At 52.6% G+C, this 20,006-nt stretch overlaps 8 protein-coding genes across 8 annotated transcripts; 5 read left to right on the forward strand and 3 right to left on the reverse strand.

The window, feature by feature from the left end:
- Positions 1-286: 286 nt before the first annotated feature.
- On the reverse strand, positions 287-1,397 carry MRS44_014965 (uncharacterized protein; the record flags this gene model as incomplete). Its single annotated transcript, XM_046277265.2, has 2 exons — positions 287-1,027; positions 1,071-1,397. 2 exons carry the CDS (start codon positions 1,395-1,397, stop codon positions 287-289), a joined length of 1,068 nt encoding a protein of 355 aa, XP_046128061.1.
- A 792-nt stretch (positions 1,398-2,189) lies between these two features.
- MRS44_014966 (uncharacterized protein) lies at positions 2,190-3,818 on the forward strand (the record flags this gene model as incomplete). The annotated part of the gene is made up of 2 exons (XM_046279657.2): positions 2,190-2,636; positions 2,679-3,818. The coding sequence occupies 2 exons, from the start codon at positions 2,190-2,192 to the stop codon at positions 3,816-3,818; spliced, it is 1,587 nt and encodes a 528-aa protein (XP_046128062.2).
- A 935-nt stretch (positions 3,819-4,753) lies between these two features.
- On the reverse strand, positions 4,754-5,813 carry MRS44_014967 (uncharacterized protein; the record flags this gene model as incomplete). Its single annotated transcript, XM_065618616.1, has 2 exons — positions 4,754-5,584; positions 5,673-5,813. 2 exons carry the CDS (start codon positions 5,811-5,813, stop codon positions 4,754-4,756), a joined length of 972 nt encoding a protein of 323 aa, XP_065474688.1.
- Positions 5,814-6,708: 895 nt separating this feature from the next.
- On the forward strand, positions 6,709-7,752 carry MRS44_014968 (uncharacterized protein; the record flags this gene model as incomplete). The annotated part of the gene is made up of 1 exon (XM_046272995.2): positions 6,709-7,752. The coding sequence occupies one exon, from the start codon at positions 6,709-6,711 to the stop codon at positions 7,750-7,752; it is 1,044 nt and encodes a 347-aa protein (XP_046128064.2).
- A 3,771-nt stretch (positions 7,753-11,523) lies between these two features.
- MRS44_014969 (uncharacterized protein) lies at positions 11,524-12,183 on the forward strand (the record flags this gene model as incomplete). Its single annotated transcript, XM_046282385.2, has 1 exon — positions 11,524-12,183. The coding sequence occupies one exon, from the start codon at positions 11,524-11,526 to the stop codon at positions 12,181-12,183; it is 660 nt and encodes a 219-aa protein (XP_046128065.1).
- A 272-nt stretch (positions 12,184-12,455) lies between these two features.
- On the forward strand, positions 12,456-13,115 carry MRS44_014970 (uncharacterized protein; the record flags this gene model as incomplete). Its single annotated transcript, XM_065618617.1, has 3 exons — positions 12,456-12,866; positions 12,916-13,032; positions 13,095-13,115. 3 exons carry the CDS (start codon positions 12,456-12,458, stop codon positions 13,113-13,115), a joined length of 549 nt encoding a protein of 182 aa, XP_065474689.1.
- Positions 13,116-13,372: 257 nt separating this feature from the next.
- Positions 13,373-13,846, reverse strand: MRS44_014971 (uncharacterized protein; the record flags this gene model as incomplete). Its single annotated transcript, XM_046281558.2, has 1 exon — positions 13,373-13,846. One exon carries the CDS (start codon positions 13,844-13,846, stop codon positions 13,373-13,375), a length of 474 nt encoding a protein of 157 aa, XP_046128066.2.
- A 1,914-nt stretch (positions 13,847-15,760) lies between these two features.
- On the forward strand, positions 15,761-19,924 carry MRS44_014972 (uncharacterized protein; the record flags this gene model as incomplete). The annotated part of the gene is made up of 4 exons (XM_046278868.2): positions 15,761-15,874; positions 15,931-16,820; positions 17,591-18,143; positions 18,200-19,924. 4 exons carry the CDS (start codon positions 15,761-15,763, stop codon positions 19,922-19,924), a joined length of 3,282 nt encoding a protein of 1,093 aa, XP_046128067.2.
- Between the last annotated feature and the right edge of the window lie 82 nt (positions 19,925-20,006).

Below are 20,006 nucleotides of genomic sequence, written 5' to 3' on the forward strand. Positions count from 1 at the left end.
CCACGCAAGAGCAGAGAATGCCCTCTTTACGGCGCGGCACTCGCTTTCAGTTTGTAAGTTTATCTCACTAGTTGATTCACTCATACTCAACAGTCACAGGGGGCGGCGTCTTTGCTGAAAAAGACGATCAAGAAATGGTTCTCAACTTTCTGGAACATGTACAACAGCGAACAGGTTGGAATACATCTCCATTACGTTCATCACTGCAAGAACAATGGATACAAGATACTAGAGAATAAAATGCTTGATCATTTATGCTTTTGCTATTAAGTGTGTCGTATGTCTATTATAGCTTGGTCTCCTCAATGCGACGGCCAACCTCATCAAACCGGATCTGCTTTCCGCTAACAAGAGCCTCCTGAAGAGCAGCACCAATCTCAACAGCCCGCACAGCGTTGGTGAGCTTCAGGGGAAGGGTCTTGTTGTCGAGACAGGCCTCAGCAAACTCGTTGGACTCTTGGACAAAGGCCATCTCGAAGCGGCCGTAGTAGTGGGCTGGCACCTCGCGGGTGATGCCACCCGAGTGGTAGTAGTTGACCAGGTTGGACTGGGGGTTTCCGTTGACAGTCAGCTTGCCCTCGGTGCCGATGATTTCGGTTGTATCTTCTTGTCCGTGGGCCATCATTCGGGAGCAGTAGTAATAAGCGATCTTGCCACCCCAGAACTCGACGATGCCGACGGCGTTATCGTAATCATTGTACTTGCCGAGGTCAGGCTGAACAGCACGGACACCGTGGGCAGAGACACTCTTGGGAATGACATCGTCGCCAAAGAACCAGAGCGTCAGGTCGATATCGTGAACAGACATGTCGACAAAGACACCACCAGACCAGGCGGCATAGGCGACAAAGAAGCCCGAGGGGTCGTGCTTATCACAGGTCTGGCTTCGGATGATTGTAGGTCGGCCGATGGCACCCTGCTCCATCTTCTCGTGGGCGTCGCGGTAGGACTGATCGAATCGTCGAGAAAAGCCACACATGACCTTGAGGTGAGGGCGCTTCTTGGCCTCGTTCACAACATCGCGGCACTGACAAGTTAGCGTAGCCGAGAATGCGGTAGATGGTACTTACAATCTCAATGCTGGTCGAGAGAGGCTTCTCGCACAGGACGTGAAGGTCCTTCTGCATGGCCTGGATAGCCTCCTCTGCGTGCACGGATGTGGCAGTACCAATGACGACAGCCTGGAGACCAGGCTGCTCAATCATCTTCTGGTAGTCATCGTACAAGGTGACTCCATGGGGCTCAAGGTTGACCTTGGCCCAAGCCATCTCCTCAGGGTCGGGAGTAAAGGCAGCGACGAGCTCAGCGCGGGGAGTGCGGTTGAGGAAGTTGATGGCATGTCGCTTGCCCATGCGGCCGAGGCCAGCAGCAGCAATCTTGAGTTTCTGAGGAGCCATTGTTGATGATTGTCGATGAGTTGTTGTTGATTGAGTGTGTCAAACGATGCGAAGGCCCGGTGCCTTTATGTCAATTCCTCGGGTCGGATCTGCATCTTGAGCGGCAGTTCTGCAGAATTTGTCTCCATCTTTGCCGAAGTGATCGTGAATCTTGAGCGCCACTGGAGTTTGCGAGTTGACAGTTCGCGACGATGGTGGAGGACTTGCCCCAAGTCCGGAAAGACTTGTTGAGAGGAGGGATAGAATTACTCTGCTAAGACGCCTCGTGCGGGGTTCGACATGACCCCTGCAGCGGTGAGTGGGTCACGAGGAGCCGGAAAGACTTGCTATTCGGAAGGACAGACTTGCCTGACTCGATCACAGCTCAACGAGTCATGAAGTCTCAATCCCCTGTCTCAACCTGGATACACTTGCTTCATCTCCGGATACACTTTCCAACTCCAGCCATAATCGCTCACCTCCACTTTCTCAAGTGCTAGTCACGCTAACACGGAACCCCATGGGGAGACGAAGTGCTCCAGTTCTCCGCTCAACCCCAGACTCGACGGGTGGGCCGTCTCGAGTCAACCACAATCATGTCTCTGTCCATTGGCCGGAGCAGTATCCGAACTATTAGAATTTCTGGCTAGGTAGTCCTTGGAGTTCATGTAATGTGAGCTGATGCAGCCGTTTATCGCCTCACAACCAGAGCACCGCATTTGGGTATAAAACCCCGACGACGGCATCACGTTGGAGATTTGCTCACCATCCCCGCAGACACGATCCCGCACAATACTTCCTTATTCGTTCAATATGGCAGGAAAAGACGAAGTTGTGGCTGCCGCCGCTCACTCCCATGTCGAGGACAATGACCCCAAGGGAGGGGAGGACTTTATCGAGGACTCCACCCCGGGACTCTTTTTAAACCTCTGCGTCGTCGTAACCGCCATCGGTGGTATGCTCTTTGGATACGACACTGGAGTAATCTCTGGTGTTCTCGTTGTCCTTGGAACAGACCTCAATGGACGGTTGCTTGACCATTGGGAAAAGGAGCTCATCACGGCACTTTGCGCTGCTGGGGCTTTGTTTGGTGCCATCATCGCTGGTGTCACAGCTGACAAGTATGGAAGAAAGCCGGCCATTTGGTTCTCCTCAGTGCTTTTCACTGTGGGAGCCCTCGTCCAGGCAACTTCGTACTCTCTTACTCAGATGTGCGTTGGTCGAATCCTCGTTGGCCTCGGTGTTGGTTCAGCCTCCATGGTATGTCTTTGACTCCTCGTCTCTTCGTTTCTAACAGAATAGATCATTCCATTGTACATTGCAGAAATCTCTCCCGCCAAATACCGAGGCCGAATGATTTCCATCGACATGGTTTTTCTGGGAACCGGTTCCCTCCTCGCATATGGCTTCGACGCAGCCTTTTACAAGGTGCCTCATGGATGGCGATACATGGTCGGTCTCGGAGGAATCCCGTCGATTCTGCTGGGCGTCCTCCTCTTCTGGTGCCCCGAATCGCCTCGTCAGCTACTCTTCCATAACCAGACAGAAGAGTGTGTCAGCGTTCTGCGACGGATGTATCCCACGGCCGACGAAACCCAGGTTTCACAGATGGTGGCCCATATTCAACACGGTGTTACACAAGCAAAGGCTCTTAACGAAGAGGTTTCAGTTCGTCAGTCCCTCAAGAGCCTTGTCAAGGTCCCGGCGAACCGACGAGCCGCCATCGTGGCATGCGGTCTCATGGCTACACAGCAACTCTGCGGCTTCAACACGCTGATGTATTACTCGAGCACCCTCTTCCAAATTGTCGGCTTCAACAACCCAATCGCCGTGGGAACCATCGTCACAGCCACCAACTGGATCTTCACGTTCCTCTCCATCTTCCTTATCGACAGGGTTGGACGACGCAGACTCTTGCTCTGGACCATGTGGGGAATGCCCGTCTTCCTCGTTCTCGCCGCCGGCGTTTTCGTTCGAATTCCGATCGACCGAGATACCCTCGAACTCACAGATGATACCATCGGATGGCCTGCTATTGTCGTCTTGGTCTCGATGATTCTCTTCGTGGCCTGTTATGCAGCTGGGCTGGGATGTGTGCCATGGCAGGCGAACGAGTTCTTGCCTATGGAAGTGCGTGCTATGGGAACCATGATGATCAACATCTGCAATTGGGGTCCCAACATCATCGTGTCCTCGACTTTCCTGTCCATGATGCGTGGAATCTCGCCTTCTGGAACCTTTGGCTTTTACGCTGCTCTTTCGACCATTGGATTCATCTTTGTTTACCTCTGCTACCCCGAAGCCGCAGGCATGACTCTCGAGGAAATTCGGGTTGTCTTTGAGCACGGTTTTGGTGTTCGCTATGCTGAGGAGTGGCGAAAGCAGAAGAAGCTTGGTGTCATTACTCACGGTGTTGAGGAGCGCACCAAGGAGACTGTCTAGATTGACACTCTAGCAAGTACTTAGACTCTCATTTGGGTATGCGAGAATTTGGGCCTCGCACTCTTGTAGAGAATTGGAAGAGGTGTGGCTGTTTGTGTAGATATCTTTCATATTGATGGACTATTTCTCCCTCTTAGTGTCACCCTTGCGGATATCCTTTATCCACTCTGTGTCGGTCTTACAAGTCATGTAACTCCATGCCTTGTCTCGGTCATCCTGCTCCGGGCCATAGCGTGGTGGCCGAACATGGAAAGTCTTCCATAGTTAAGAGGAGGTGCTGGACTAGACATATGTAAGGGTGAACAAGCTTGCGAGTGAGCTGATGCGGAAGCCTTGCCTGCTTCGCCCAAGTTAGAAGTCAATACACCAAGTCGTTCATTTCATTAATTGTCTGGCTGGGTGGAACCTCGCAGGTTGATACTTTTGGAGATTTAATTTTGATGGGAATCATTCTCAGCTCGGCAGCAGAGATCCTATAGTCATGGAATTGGTAATGAGGTGCCATGCGAGTTATCCTATCGGACTCTTCGCATCATGCTTCACGACATGGCTGGGTTTTAGGCCTTGAAAGTGAGGTTGTGAACATGATCGTTAACATGAAGTGGAATGAAATCCGTTGTCAAGTACCAGCCCGGCCTTTTCATGGAATCAGTGATAACTTGTCCGTTCACCGTTAACTTGTAGAATGTTACATTGGAGATAGTCCGTTCAGCGTCGTATCCCGAGAACAGAGAGGTGATGCTTCCCTCGCCGTTATAATTGAGGTTTCGAATGACGACATTCCGGATCCCGCGACCCGGGGACGTGTTGTACTTCTCATTGAACATGACGCGGAAGTTGAGTAGCCGGCCGAGCCGGAAGTTCTCCACTCGGACGTCCTCAATAAGGATATCCTCGAGCAGATTGCTATCCCCGGCGTTGAGCGCTATAGTTCCTTAATATAGCATTTGCTCCTCCCTGTGGTCGAGGATATCGACGTTGCGAATGGTGATGTCGCTGGCCGTCTCTGGGTTGGCAGTGTTGCCATGGGATCCGACGTTGATCGGGTGGGCAACATCTGCCCAAAGTGATGAATTCTGTATCGTGATATTCTTGACGTCGCCATACCATGCATCTCGATGGTTGCAAATCGCTACTGAGTCGTCGGCGCTTCGCACAAAGACGGAATCGATGAGGATATTCTGGCTGCAGAAGAGGTCGATGCCGTCGCCCCACTGGACGGAGCTGAAGGATCTCCAATTCTTGATGTCGATGTCTGTTGCCTCGAATGTCCGGGCCATGAAGTTGAGTCCGATGAGTCCGTCAATGGCGACGTTCTGAGATCGAGTGACGAAAATGTTGCCAGATCGCGGGTATGTTAAAACACCATGACCACGGACAGCGGCGTTGGTCACATTCGTAAACTCGATCGCCTCAACGCTGACAACGCTGCCGCAGGCGATGTAGAGTGTCTTTCCAGAGGGGACTTGAATCTCGCCAGACACCGAGTGGAAGCCAGGGCCGTAGTAGATAGCATCGGGGTCATCCGGCGACGGCTCGTCCACGGGTGGTGGATTGGTGAAGATGTGCAGAACGTCAAAAATCTCGCCGTTGATCTGCAAAACGACGTCTCGTGGTCGGTCCAAAGTGAACCCGACACTCCGGCCCGACTTTTGGGCCTTGATGCTGTACGAGTCGGGACGAACCCTAACCTCCTGTGGACGCTCCTTGGCCCATGTTGCTGCGATTTCCACGGTACCATTGAAGTCAAAGTATACCATTGATGACTGGTAGTAGGATCGTGACCCGGTGGTTGGGTTGATCTCAGTAAGAGTCGGGCGGCAAGTCCTTCCATTTCCCGCCAGGCGTGCGCACCTTCACTTCGAAGGCTGTGGAGTTTTGGACGCCAGAGGGGATTGGATAAGTGATGATGCTGTTCGCAGTCTCCTTGGCGGCCTGTACTGACGAGACTGCAAGGAGCTCAACAAAGAGCCAGAAGACGAGCGAAATGAACATGTGAGATGTATATCTTGAGGGGTTGTTAGGGAATGACTGAGAAGGAGCTAAACTCTGCTTGTTTCACCGATTGGCTCTTCTGACAGTCACCGTACCTATAAGTAAAGCCCTCCCGCCCTCGCCTCGGGTTTTGAGGTGAGCTGTGTGCACCCGGAATTGGGCTTTCATGCCGAGCATTCTCCCGGTGCCGTCATTTTTGGACCATCCTTTTCGGGCGGGCATTGCCCCGAGGCCGTTACAATAACCACCGAAGAAGCGCTATATGTACAGGGTCGAATCTGATAATTAACCCCTGCCTGAGTAGGTGCCCCTGCCGATCATGGGGGCGTCGGCCCCTGTAGCAGCGGGGAAGACGCCGACACTTAGGCCGGATGCCTCAGAAGATGTCCAAAGCATCAAGCGTCTCCCAAGCCAAGCCGGGTCAGGCAGGTCAGGACAGACACATAAGAACGGCTTCCGACACAGGCGAGCGGTCTGTTTTTTCTTTCTTTCTTTTCTTTCTTTTTGGCACAGTCTTGACAACCATTCACCAATCAGACCCCGCCCCAAGAGGTGCATCTGACAAAATGAAGTTGGTAAAGTCGAGTCTTCAGGCAAGTCCCAGGACAAAGTCCACTCCGATATGGACGGCTGGCTGACTGGTAATCAAACTACAGTGCGCGTTGGCTTTGTGCTCCTTGATGCAACACTCGGCTGCCAGGGTCACTCAGCTGCCTTTTCTGAACGGTACAGTTTTCTTCCCCGCAACTTTGACGACAGCGGCAATCAATGACTGACACAACCCCGGCTAGGCCCTGTTGTTCCCCTGACGCCGAAAGGCGCCAAGACTGGGCTCGGACAATTCAACCATCCTGGCTTGTGGCACTCTCATCAGGACCTGGAACTTATGCGCACAATGGTTGAGAAAGGCGAAGAACCCTGGATCAGCGGCTTCAAGGCTCTCCAAGCAGACTCGTACTCATCCACCGACTACGTGATGCAAGGCCCCAAAGCCATCATTTCGCGAGGAAGCCCGAGCAATTATAGCACCTTCACAGCCGACACCCGAGCTGCGTACCAGCACGCCATTCTTTGGTACATCACCCGCGAGGATGGCCACTGGAAGAAGTCTACTGAGATTCTAGATGCCTGGGGAACAAATCTGACCAACATCATCGGCCTCGACACAAGCCTCCTGGTCGGGCTTGAAGGCGACGTCTTTGTAAATGCCGCTGAGATTATGCGCTGGGAGGGCAACTGGACAGAAGCTGGAGCTGCCTGGCAGGGCGGTACAGGATTTTCCAATCAGCTGTATTGGCTTTTCGCTCGCCAGTCCATCATCATTGGGCACGCCAACTACGGCATGGCCTCGATCAAAGCCCTTCTTAGCTTCTCTATCTACCTCGAAGACGTCAACATGTTCAACTATGCTCTGAATGCATACCTGAACGATCTTTGTGCTGGGCTTCCGGGAAACTATGATCGAAGGACGGGTCAGTCCTCGGAAGCAGGTCGGGATCAGTCTCACGCGCAGTCGGGCCTGGGATGGGCCGCTCTGGCAGCAGAGACACTCGAAACCCAGGGGATCAACGTTTGGGATGAGATGGGAGGTGTTCTCCTCAAGGCATCGGAGCATCTCGCTAAGTACAATCTCAATGAGTCGGTCGAGTACAACCCCAAATTCTCCAGGTGCCTGGCTGTTTTGGTGGATGGACCGTGGGATACCATTTCGGAGCACAACCGAGGCATCACGGGTAGTTCACCCGGCCTCTGGGACTTGATCTATTACAAGTTTGTCGTTGAAAAGGGCAAGAAGGCCCCCTGGACGGTCAAGGCAAAGGAGCAATATGACTCGCAGGGTGGCCAAAATTCCGGTGGGTATACAGTTATGGGATGGGGGGATTTGATCTGGGCGAAGAAGAGGGGAAAGAGAAGGAGTATTTGGGGACGTGGGTTTTAGTACATCTAAGATGGTATTTAAATAGCCTTCTATAAGTAATGTTGTATTATTAATTTATTATTAGTTTGCTTCATCGGTGATCTCACGTCGGTGAATTCTGCATCTACCAAGGCTTCAGATCATGATGCGATGCGCGTGCTGTTGGGTGTTGGTTCCCAGCTCCTAAAGATCCTGGCTGTACATACTGTGTAGTTAAGGGATTGCCTCAGTCGGAATGAAATCAGTGCTTTCGCCAATCGGAGCAATAGAAAATGCCCGGTATGGGGTTTCAGCCGAAGCACGTCAAAATGCCGACCGTACGGAGCGGTCTTAAAATGCGGCCGGATCGGGAGTGGCTGCTGGATCCAACAGCTTCACTGGGATCCATGACGATGCCTAGTATTAGTATTTACTGGCTGGATATTGCACGGGTCAAGGCCGCGTTGATATGGCTCTTTGGGCGCCTTGTTTGGCAATCGGATCAATTCATGGTTCCACGGTGAGCTGACCCACGTTGGCGAGTTCACTCCCCTACATGCGATCCATCTCCGGGCAACCCACAGCTGGGATTAACACTCCGTTTGCCGAGCTTGGGGCCCCAATCCGGGGCTTCTGATGGCATGTTTGGGTCCCTTCCGGCTTCGTCTTGAGCAAGTCACGATGGAACCCGATCTTGGGCGTTGCGTGTCTAGGGTAGGAACAACTTCGCGCTTTCACACACGCGCAAACGCGACGCGGCAACCTCGCGTTTGCTCCCGCAAAGGGAACATGCAGCCTAAATTTACGTGCTCGTCGGTCACTCTGGATCCCTTGGCGGCGCGTTGGGCAATTATCCCCTTGAACGAGCGCCAGACTGCAGCCCGCCGCCTGGGTCCAGCTGCTGACCCTGTCGCCTCATACACCCGTGATCTGCTGGGTCCCAAACGCCTGTTTCTGCTACAACCTGCGACTCATGACTTCGATGCCGAGTCTGGGAACCTGGAGTTCCATATTGATTATTTGAAAGTGTTCTCACTATGAACTAGATACTTGAGATCTACGGAAGACGATGAATTGAACCTTTCGAGGTTCCTGAGGAGGCCTACTCCCTTCTCTTGTCCCCAAGACTCTATGGTTCTCGCAGGTTGTCAGCCGCAGAGCAATACCGAGAGCATTGATTGAAAAAAGAATCATCTCTGTTGAGGTTGTTGGTAACTGTCCGCTATGGCTTTGTTGGCCTGAGAGCCGGTGAGCCACTGCGGAGGGTTCCTGGAGGTGTTAGCATTCGTTTGGACCTTGACATCGTTTGACACTGCACTGGCTTTGCTGCTACGCTTGGCCTTTGAGCCTCTGAGCGTGCCCACGAAAGAAGAATAACCATCTCTTCCTTACCCCGCTCTCTCTGATCCCCCCTCGTGAAGCTTCACCACCGCTTCTTTGTCCCTCCCTCGAACCGCTGAAGCTTGCCCTATCGTCCCTACCCTGACCTCTCCCTCCTCTCACATCCTCTGATTAGGCGCGCCTAACTCTAAACCATTCAACCGAACGGCTGGCACTCATGGCTGACCTAGGAGGCGGAGGTCCCAATCGTCGCCCGAATGGAAAGCGGCCGGGGCAGCCCTCTCCGTCTGGAACAGACCCCAAGAGACCTCGGACCGCCCTCTCCGGTGGTTTCGTCGGCGTAACGGAGAGGATGCCTCGGCAACTTTAGGGGAATCAGTCTCAGGACACAAGGTGCCTGCTCGGGAACCCTTGGTGCCCCGACACATGTTGCCACAGCCCCTCAAGTTTTGGTTTGGCGCGCAATTCCCGGAGTCCATTGCGATACTGAATGAGGCACGGCTGAGCATGATGATTGAGCGGATCCAACGAGGACAGGTGGAGGGCTTCATCTTTGACCGACGACAACTGGCCTGGACTTGGGAAGGAATACAGGATGACCTTGATCGGACAGCCCAGGCAGGTCGGATTGCGGCATTGAACTAACACGCTCAGATGATCGCCGACGACCCCTGCGATTCAGATGACCGGAGCTCTGAGGGATCCCCGCAGCCAGAGGAGGACGTTCCTGCGGAGCCAGAGGATATCGTCGATGCCACGACACATCCCAGCTGATCAACCTGCCTGAGCAGGCTGGGTGGGATGAACCCATTATGGGGGGTGAGAGGGTGGAAGTGACGGAACCAGGATAAGCGAGATGGCGCCTGTGCATGTAAGGAGACGAAGGAGGGAAACAGAACGCCGCCCGATCGTGGATCGTAGACTGGCATACAACTACGACGGGGTACCCTTAAAAGGATCCCCGCAAATCAAAAGGGGCGACCGGTTTGGTGGAAGAGTGGCGGCGGAGGTTGTTTTTCGTGTTAGCATGAAACTTCGGAATGACAGATCGGTTTTGTGGTCTGGCGAGGCTTGACTGTGGGAGGTGGTTCCCCTGGATGGTACCTCATAGGATCCATAGCTAGCAGACAAACCCACCTTTTCATCATCTTCAAACCTTCTCATTTTCCGCTATCGTTATTAACTGGTTGTATACAGATCCAGCTTTTAGCATGGGCCTAGAGGCGTTGATGGGGCTGTTGCGGCTTGAGGCACTTAGACCCAACTCTCAGAGGATTCATGAGAATGATCACTTCTGAGCCTGCAGACGAAGGAGCGGACACGAATAGAAGCCAACGAAGGGACTCGAGTTGTCCGATCGCGTCATTGAAAATGCGTGATATGCTAAATACATCTCCCTGCAGTCCCTCGTCTTCCTCCAGCACCGCCGGGCAGAGGACTCAGTATTGCGACCGTTACTCTCTCCGTCCTGCGCCTAAGATCAAGCAAAGGAAATCTTCTCTCCAATGCTGCCATTTAAATATCTTTGCTTCTTGAAGAGGGTCGACTTGGTCATGGCGGAGATTGTCCGAACATGTTGTGCAAGATCGCTAGTGGAATGGCAGCGGATTAATGGAGGAAGCGCCGCTGGAGGAGGGCGACGAGGCGTAATAGAGGGAGGGATGAGTTTGTCAATATTACAAACTCACGATGGTGTAAGCCGGTCAAACAAGGGTTCTCAATCACCTAAATTCCATTGATGTGCGTAAACTCATCCACAGGTTCCCTCTTCCTACCAAGGTGAGTGACATGGGGACGGGAACGCGGGGAGGACGACAACACAAGTTGACACCCGCAGACCCGTTCCAAAGCTGATTTCTAGATACACTGTTACTATTAAAGGCCAAATAGCCGTCACCCGAACTGAAATGAGCATGCTCGGCCTTGTACAACTATGGAAGTGTCGGAGGGGATGGGATGCTTATAAGAGGGAGGGCGACGTTCGGAGGAAGCTCTGCGGACAAACATGTTTGGCCACAGCGATAGCAGCCAGATTATTGGAAGCCCTAAAACTTCACTTAGTACTCGTTATGCTTGACTCTGGTTCCGAATATGGATGGTTATGTCTTTTTGAGGCTCTGGTGTTCTGTGAGTGTGCTTCGAGGATACTTGGAACCGTCCTTTGATCGATGGAACAAAGCAATTTTGTGCGCGCTGACGAGCCCACGGCTCCCGACAGACTGGAAGCAGGCAGGATCCATTGAAGATAATGCCTAAGTTTGCCCTTGGGGCGTCCTGTGCTTTGTTCAGGCCAGGGCGGACCCAAGCTTGGCTGGCAGTGCGAAGCACTGTCAAGCCCAGGCTCCCTCAAAACATCAACAACGCAAACCTGCCCTCGTTCGCACACGCTCGCTCGTAAACGCACGCACGCACATACATACACTCATCCTCTCACACAAACTCTCTCTCACACACACACGCACGCACGACAGGATGTCCGGACAGGAATCGCATACCGCCGGTTCGCGAGGCCGTAGTGCATCGGCGTCCCCCACCATTCTACCAAGCAACGGTTTGGTGTTCGAGAGCATCAGGAATGATCTTGACCAGTCGGTGGCCACCGGATTCAGAAACGTGGAGGGTGGCACCAGCGACAACGTGATAGCGGCTAGCAATGCCCTTGGGAACGACGCCATCGCTTTCCAGGGCGATGAACATACGGCCCGCACTGCTCTCGAACGAGCCATCCAGCTCTCAAGCCTCACCACCGATGCCCAGATCGCAGGGTTTTTCTTCGTGACCAGACCCTCCATGATGGCCAAGAGCTTCGAAGAGCTCCAGGAGCTCAACCTCATTCGTGTCCGTCTCCCTACGGATCCAGCCTCGAGTCCTGGACCGTCTGTTCAGCGAACCACCCCGATCCCCATATCGACGATTTACCTCCCGCCCGCTTTCCTGAACCAGGTGGCCAGGAACCCTGCAGCTCAGTCCGATGCACAGGGTGTGTTCAACATGGCCGAAGATGACGTCGACCCCCCGCTCCCTGCCGCCAACGTCCCTGCCGAGCCCGTCGAGCCCGCCGAGCACCGCCAAGTCAAGGGCCCAGAGCAGCCGGATGAGAACAATATGAAGCGGTACTCCGACGGGGATTGAGGGATGGGCTTTCGGATTTGAGATGGAACGATGAATGGGCCATAGGTGTATGGGATGAGGAACGGATGGATGAACCGGCAATGGGCGTACCGTACCTAGATAAGAGTACGAATGGGACCGCGCTTGATAAATACACCGTACTATACTTGGATTGATGAACTGCGCCAATTCTAATTTAGAGTGCTGTCTTGATGCCATCATTGTTGCTGCTGATACCTCGTCGGTAGCACCAACATCGTATCCGCCTATTTGTCGAAGCACGGGGACCAACGATGACACCAGATGTGCCGAGTGCCCTGGAACGGGTCGCTGGGGGCTCAGATCGAGGCCCTCACCAGGGAGAACCAGCGGTTAAGTGGGGATTTAGAGGTAGAACGAGAGCGATCGGTCACCCCCACACAAATACTGAGGAAGATGGGAACCACAATCTCTCAAAGATCCTCCCCGGAGACCGCTTGCGGCTGGACCCTTCCGGAAACGTCCTGCGCCCTGCGTTCCGCTTCGAGATCATGGACCGCAGAAATACCTACATCATTGATGTTCACCAGGATCGGTTGGTGTCATTCCGGGGTAACGAGGCAACACATCGGGTAGCCACACAGATCGCAGCTCAGCTGGAACCTGAAGGCAAGGGACAACTTTGCGGTGTACTTACCGACACCGATCCCAACAAAGTCGCGAAGGTGTGTTATACAAAGCGGACACGGGATGATAAGCTGACCATTGAGAAAGATACCGAACGGGTTGGCTGTTGCTGGAAACACTCGCGCTTGGGTACGGGCCGTGGATGGAACCCCCAACTTTGACAACTTTGTGGGACAGACCGGGAACCAGGGCCGTGCAAAAGAAGTAGGCACATTCAACCAATTTCACTGTCACAGTGGCTCAGCGATGAGTGCCATAGGGCTTAGGGAAGGGAGGGCTACACTTGAATGTACTGTTGCAGACCCCTGGCTCCGGCCCCTGTCCAGCTTGTTCCGTCAAAGCATATTTGGGTGGGCGAATTGGCGGGTACCTAATGCAATCTCGAACCTCTGTGTGGAGCCATTGCTATGTACATATGAGAGGTAAGAGGGACCCTTCCCCTACGTTTCGTTGGCAAGCGCTGGCCAAGTTATGCGCAGATTTCCGTTCCAGGTCCTGCTACTCCCGTCATTTTATGCCCCGCCGTTCCACTACCTCTTTAGTTTCACTTCGGCCTTCTCCCATCCTCTTCCATGGCCTTGATCTCGGTTTCCAGCGACTCGTTGGCCAACCTTCGAAGGTCCCCTACTGGTTCCGGCAACCTGGCAAACTCTTTGTACCATGGATGAGGTTCCCGGTTGCCCATTTCGACACAGAACAACATGAACCTCCGAGATTTCTCCGTCTCCAAGCTCCATTTCCCTCCATCAAGAACTGAATTGGGAGGTAGGAGGATTAGCTCATTGCTCATGGGGCTATACGTCCGAACGAGATCGTGGGGCGGGTCGGAGGCGTCTTCCAGAGAGATGACAGCCACGAGAGTGTAGTAAGGCCGTTCCCCAACAACAGTATAGTTGGAACCATCGAAATCTGCGATGGGAACCCGGATGTTCTTGATGGTGGCGAATGGGAGTGATTCGACATCGCTCGCAGTCTCGTACATGATTCGAATGATACATGGCGCGTTGCACATGTACATGATGTCGGTGCCATCGGGAATCAGATCGGTGGCCCAGGGAGCCCCACTACCCGCTCCAGGAACCGGTGGTGCTAAGCCAGTGAAGACGGGGATCCATGTCACCACCCAGATCGGCGGCTCAACTGACACTCGGGTGAATCGAAAATTACAAGACTGCCTGCCCCATCAATTATGCTACTGTAGCCGCCGGCGTGGCTGATCCGCCTGGCAGGGCTGTCCTACTGGTGATGGACTGAGAATTTAGCTGCTTCTTTGGCTGCTTCTGTATCCATTGATTAAACAATGCCCACTGCGACTCAAATGCATAGCAATGCGACATGCTGTCTTACTTTACACAAACGCAAATTTAGGGATCTGATCCTCATCTTCTTTATTGACCAACCATCTACTTAGGTGCCCTACGGGTGAAGAAAGATCCTCCCACTCCCATCCTCGTGGTTCCGCACCACGTAGACCTTGTAGCAGTCACGGCGTCCATGTTTGGCGCATATCATCCTGCTCGAATGCGGATCCCTTTCGAGACGCCTCCATAGGGTACCGGACCTACACCTATCGGATCGATGCCAGGTCTCAAAAGAAGCTATTCTAGAGATCTTTAACGACATGCTTGACGTCATTGGTCAAAGGACTCGGAATGGCAGATGCCTCGACTTCCCCGAAGACAGGTCCCACAGTTGGAGCGTTTCCGACACAACAACCAACTGGCCGTCGCGGAAGGGCACCCAAATGTGATGATGTGAGTTACCTGGGACCTAGGCATTGGTGAGGTCACGTTATCAGGTTCACAAGCAGTTTTGAGATGACTACCACTGTGAGGGCTGGAGGAATGGAGAGTACGGGGACAAGTCAAGGATCCGGGGGTCATTTAGGAAGCATGAAGCGGATAGCTCGTCGTTCCTGTGGGGACCCGGCTGGGCCAGACAATAGAGGTTCATAACCATGAGGCGGGAAGAAGGACCATGAGGTGTTTTATCAGAGTGTTCTTTGATCCTAAAGCGTCACCGAAAAAGAAAAGAAAGAAAAGAAAGAAAGAAAGAAGGACCATGTAGTAGCGAGAATTCAGATTAAGCACCTTGTGAGGCATAGACCCTATTAGGGAACTCCATCGATCAAGTTCCCAACGACCTTTAGGCGGTTGGCAAAACGGGCTGTCAGCTTATGGTCGAGTTTCAGCCCGTGTACATGAACCGGAGTGGATGGATATACGAGGCGCACGTAGTTGATGGCGTGTTAGTCACATTAAATAACCTTCTCAAGCTTAGGAATTGGTGCATAGTCTTGTCTCTCTTAGGCATGTTCTGTGGGCTTGGCCTCGTCGTCAAATTCAACCTACTGTGGAATCACTGATTGCGCAATCCTACTAACGATGACAGCAGAAATTTAATTGCGGCATGTTATATTAAAATACTGCTCTGCATTGCTCGGTAAAGTCTTAGTGGCCTGACCATGGTCGTCGAGTTCATGTCCGGCAGTGCTGACTGAGCGGTCACTTGTGAAAGAAGTCAAGAGGGCCCACAAATGGGCAGGGGCTGAAAGAAACAACACCCGCCTCCCCCGTCGAGAGAAAGCCGAGTAGACAATTACGGGCTATCAAATGATAAAATGCCAAGACTTAGACTTTAGGCGTTATACATTCAAATTACTCAATGCTCGGAAGATCGTAAACTTGCGAAGGAGGGTTATATATGCGGAACACGGGATTGTTTCGCGAACGGAATCACGGCTTTTTGCCATGAAGTGCTTACATACCACGGGGGCTTAGAGGTCAATGTGAGCGAAGTACCGAAGAAAAGTGTCGTCATGTTGGCCCATCAGGGGGGTATATAAGAGGCAATCTGGGCGTTCGTTCCTTGAGACCATCTCATCAATCACTCGCCTCAATTGTAACTTTCTTTACACACTATCATCTCCAGTATGCGAGCCTCCTTTGTTCTTGCTACCGGCCTCGCCGCGGCAGCAATTGGCCAAGCCAAGAGCGTGCCAAAGAAGTTCGCGTTCAAGCCCGAGAATGCCAACACAATCTGGACTGTTAGTGTGCGCCAAACTCCTAATACTGATCAACTCTAACTGGCGATTTATGATAGAATGCCATCCCCATAGTTTACGGACTGAGCGAATCTCAGCCGAACTCTGTTGGCGGATCCTGGTGGTCAAGCTCGTATATCACCACCACCAACAACGAGCAATACGTTGTCCTCGCCCACTATCTCGACAATCCGGTATACACCTACTTCCGGGCCTCGACTTTGAACCTTGAAACCAATGAATACCACCAATACGTCAAGGTGGGCAGCGGCACTCCAAATATCACCACCCTCGACGTCAGCGTGGGCAACAACGGGATCAAGAGTGAGAGCGAAGACAACTTGTCCAAGCTGCGCTCATACAGCAACCACGATAATGTCACATTCGACATTACCTACGATGCCACCACTGGTGCCGTCGCCAATGGAGGTGCTGGAACCTTCCAGTTCGGTGAGGGCCTCACATGGGAATTCGGCCTCCCAAGCGCCAAGACAGAAGGATCCCTGACTGCCCACGGCGAGAAGCTTGCCATTGATCCTTCCAAGTCGCATACCTGGTACGACCGTCAATGGGGAAACACCGCAGCCAGCCCGTCCAACTGGACCTGGTTCCAGCTTCATATCCCCTCGACAGAGTACAAGATCAGTGCATGGATCTTCTCGGATCCCTTCAGAGATATGGAGACACGGTTTGCAACCATCCGAGGCGTGAATGACGAAACTCAGGTCCTGCCACTCGAGTTTACGCCCATTTACAGGAGGAAATACGAGTCTGCTACTGGCCGTGTCACGTATCCTCTGGACTGGAAGCTCAAGATCAGTGGTTTCGGTGACTTCAAGCTGAGCAGCTACACTGAGGATCAGGAACTGGTCGGCGAGGACGCTCTTCAGACTGCATATGAGGGATTCATCACTTTCAGTGGCAATGTTCATTCCAAGCCGGTGCAAGGGTATGGGCTTGTTGAGATTGTCTACAGTACCTGGGATGTTTAAAGGCTTGTCTGCCTCACCCAGGACTGTGTTATCTACCCAGCGATGGGGACTTGCCTGCAAGGTAAAGCGACTCGCCGATGGGCTGATCCTTGTGAGCGTTTCGCTAAGTGTTGTTCACTACCTACTTTACTACCTAAGTAGATGGTATACTTCTCCAGCTAGACCTTGAGCTTTTCTTTTTGTGATATTTTTAGAGACCTTTACATATACATTCACATCTTGAACTTGTTGATAAGTCTTCGTCTTTATTAACGTTGAGTCACGCATGTGCTCGTATATTTGCAGAATGGTTTCTTTCTTGAATCGGCCTTTGTCCCAGAGTTGCCAACAGAAAGGATTGACCCCTGGGAGGCTCTCAAGTGAACCTGCGGCATCACATATCAATAGAGGCGCTTTTGTTCGGGATTTGAGCATCTTTGTTGTGGACACAAGTCGATTTTATTAAAGTAGCGGGAGAATTACTCAATGTAAGCTACCCGCCGTCTATGCATAACAAAGTCAAATCGTGCCAGCCTGTTATCCCTGTCTTTCCTGCTTTGCATTGAAATTTGCACTTCCAACACGGCACAGCCCTGCGATTCGCCTGGCGCAGTTGCACCTTCCTATTGGCCTCACAAGCTGCGCCTTGCTACATGGGCTGAGGCCTCCCGCATATAAACCCCGCATGCATAAACCCCGCATGCTGTCTCATCAACAATCACACCTTCAAAAATCTCAACACCCGTAGTTCGAGGTTCGAGCTCCGGTATGCCATGTCTCTTCCACCGTCCTTGTACTGTTACTCCTCTTTGCCGGAGGGCAGTGTTCGCTTGCTTCGGCTATTGCCGCATCAAGACGAGCATGCCCCCATACAATGTCAGCTCTTTGACTGCGCCTTAGCGGACTCCGGAAGCACTCGTCCGTACGAGGCTCTATCCTACGTGTGGGGTTCTGAGGTCAAGCCTCGGTCTCTCTCTATAGACAGCTGCGACTTGCCCGTCGGGGAAAATCTTTACGCGGCGCTATCACATCTTCGAGATTGCTCCATTGAACGAACCATATGGGCAGATGCTGTTTGCATCAACCAACAAGACCCGAAGGAAAAGGGAAAGCAGGTCCAGTCTATGGCGAAGATCTATGCCAAAGCAAGTGGCGTAATTGTTTGGCTTGGAGAAGCGACACCCGACAGCGGTCAAGCACTTGAAGATGTACGTATCGCGGCAGAGCAGCGTACGAAGCTCTCAATCAACGAAAGCGCAATCCTTAGACTGCTCGAGAGACAGTGGTTTACACGCATCTGGGTTAGGAAACAGGCCTTCACCAATACGAACATAGATTACTGACAAAGTCGATTTAGGTACTTCAGGAGGTTGCTGCAGCCCGACATGTGCTCATCAAATGTGGTCCCACCGAGATTGACGGATATGCGTTCTGTTCAGGCCTAAGTGCATTGGACCTGTCATATGAAACCCATCCAGACCTACGGCCTCTGATCCGTTCGATAGCCTACCTCATAAGGGGTGCGGCCTTCCGGTCTAGATGCGCAACTAGTCAGCTAGGCAGGTTTTCCCTAGACATATGCTCTCTAGGTGAACTGGTAGACATGTACCATACTCACAAAGCTACTGATCGCCGCGACAAGGTTTATGCCTTGCTCGGCATGAGCTCTGATGATCCTAGCATCGCAGGGTTATCGGCCAACTATGAGATATCATGGGGACAACTCTTGCCGCAACTCGTCAACTTCTTCTTCTCTGAACGGGTGTCTGTGGACACTTGGGATGACAAGGAGATGGCGGTAATTAGAGGCAAGGGCTGCGTTCTAGGCCAAGTATCTTCACTCCAAGGAACTATTGATCGAGAAGAGAGACAGCGTGTGGTCATTAATCGGAAGCATGATTTTGGCTTTGAGGAGCGAGGTTCTATCTGGTCCTTCCAGGCCTCGGCGAAATCAGTCCAGGAAGGAGATATTATCTGCCTTCTAAAAGGAGCGTCAGTGCCTACAATCATTAGGCCATGCAGCGATTATTGGGCCGTTGTAATGATTGCAGTTCCCCCTCTGAATGGCCTACAAAGTCCGAGCAGTGACCCCTATCCAGAACCTTTACGATTGACAAAAGAATCCCCACATGATTTCCTACTTGTCTGGGACTGGGATATGTATCCAGACGAGTCGCTGGGCAGAGAAGACTACGAACACTTCATGGGCACCCTCATGTCGAAGTGTCCAAAGGCAGAGTTGGGAGATCGTCTGAACAAAGTGATTAGGTTACGGGACACCGGAGTGGTATTAAAAGACATGAAAAGAGATGGTCAGGCAAGGGAAACTTTCCGAAAAGCAATGGAGACTTTTGAGAGTGCATTGAGAAGCATGAACTGCCCAGAATTGGCCTGCCCATGCCACGGCCGTTGGGGAAAGGGAGATATAGAGAAGCTAGAAGGAATGGTAGGTCTACTTATCAAGGAAAAGGGCGGATGGATGCCGCTGTGGTTAGCAGCAGAGACCGGGCGCGAGGCAGTCATCAAGCTGCTGCTCGGCACCGGTAAAGTCGACCCAGACGCCAAAGAAGAAGTCTACGGACGGACGCCGTTATTATTCGCGGCAGAAAACGGGCACGAGGCAGTCATCAAGCTGCTGCTCGGCACCGGAAAAGTCGACCCAGACGCCAAAGAACGACTCAACGGACAGACGCCGTTATCATTCGCGGCAGAGAACGGGCACGAGGCAGTCATCAAGCTGCTACTCGGCACCGGTACAGTCGACCCAGACGCCAAAGAAGAAGTCTACGGACGGACGCCGTTATCATTCGCGGCAGAGAACGGGCACGAGGCAGTCATCAAACTGCTGCTCGATACCGGTACAGTCGACCCAGACGCCAAAGAAGAAGTCTACGGACGGACGCCGTTATCATTCGCGGCAGAGAACGGGCACGAGGCAGTCATCAAGTTGCTGCTCGATACCGGAAAAGTCAATCTCAACGCCATAGGTAATCACGGACGGACGCCGTTATCATTAGCGGCAGAGAACGGGCACGAGGCAGTCATCAAACTGCTGCTCGACGCCGAAGGTAGTCACAAATAAACGCCGTTATCAAGAGCAGCAAGGAAAGGGTACAAGGCGATGGCAAAGCTACTGCAAAGTACATAAATATGTCTGGGGGAGT

The sequence above is a fragment of the Fusarium solani genome (genome assembly GCF_023522795.1).
Source record: "Fusarium solani strain SB1 chromosome Unknown bctg00000010, whole genome shotgun sequence".
In the NCBI taxonomy this organism is placed as follows: Eukaryota; Fungi; Ascomycota; class Sordariomycetes; order Hypocreales; family Nectriaceae; genus Fusarium; species Fusarium solani.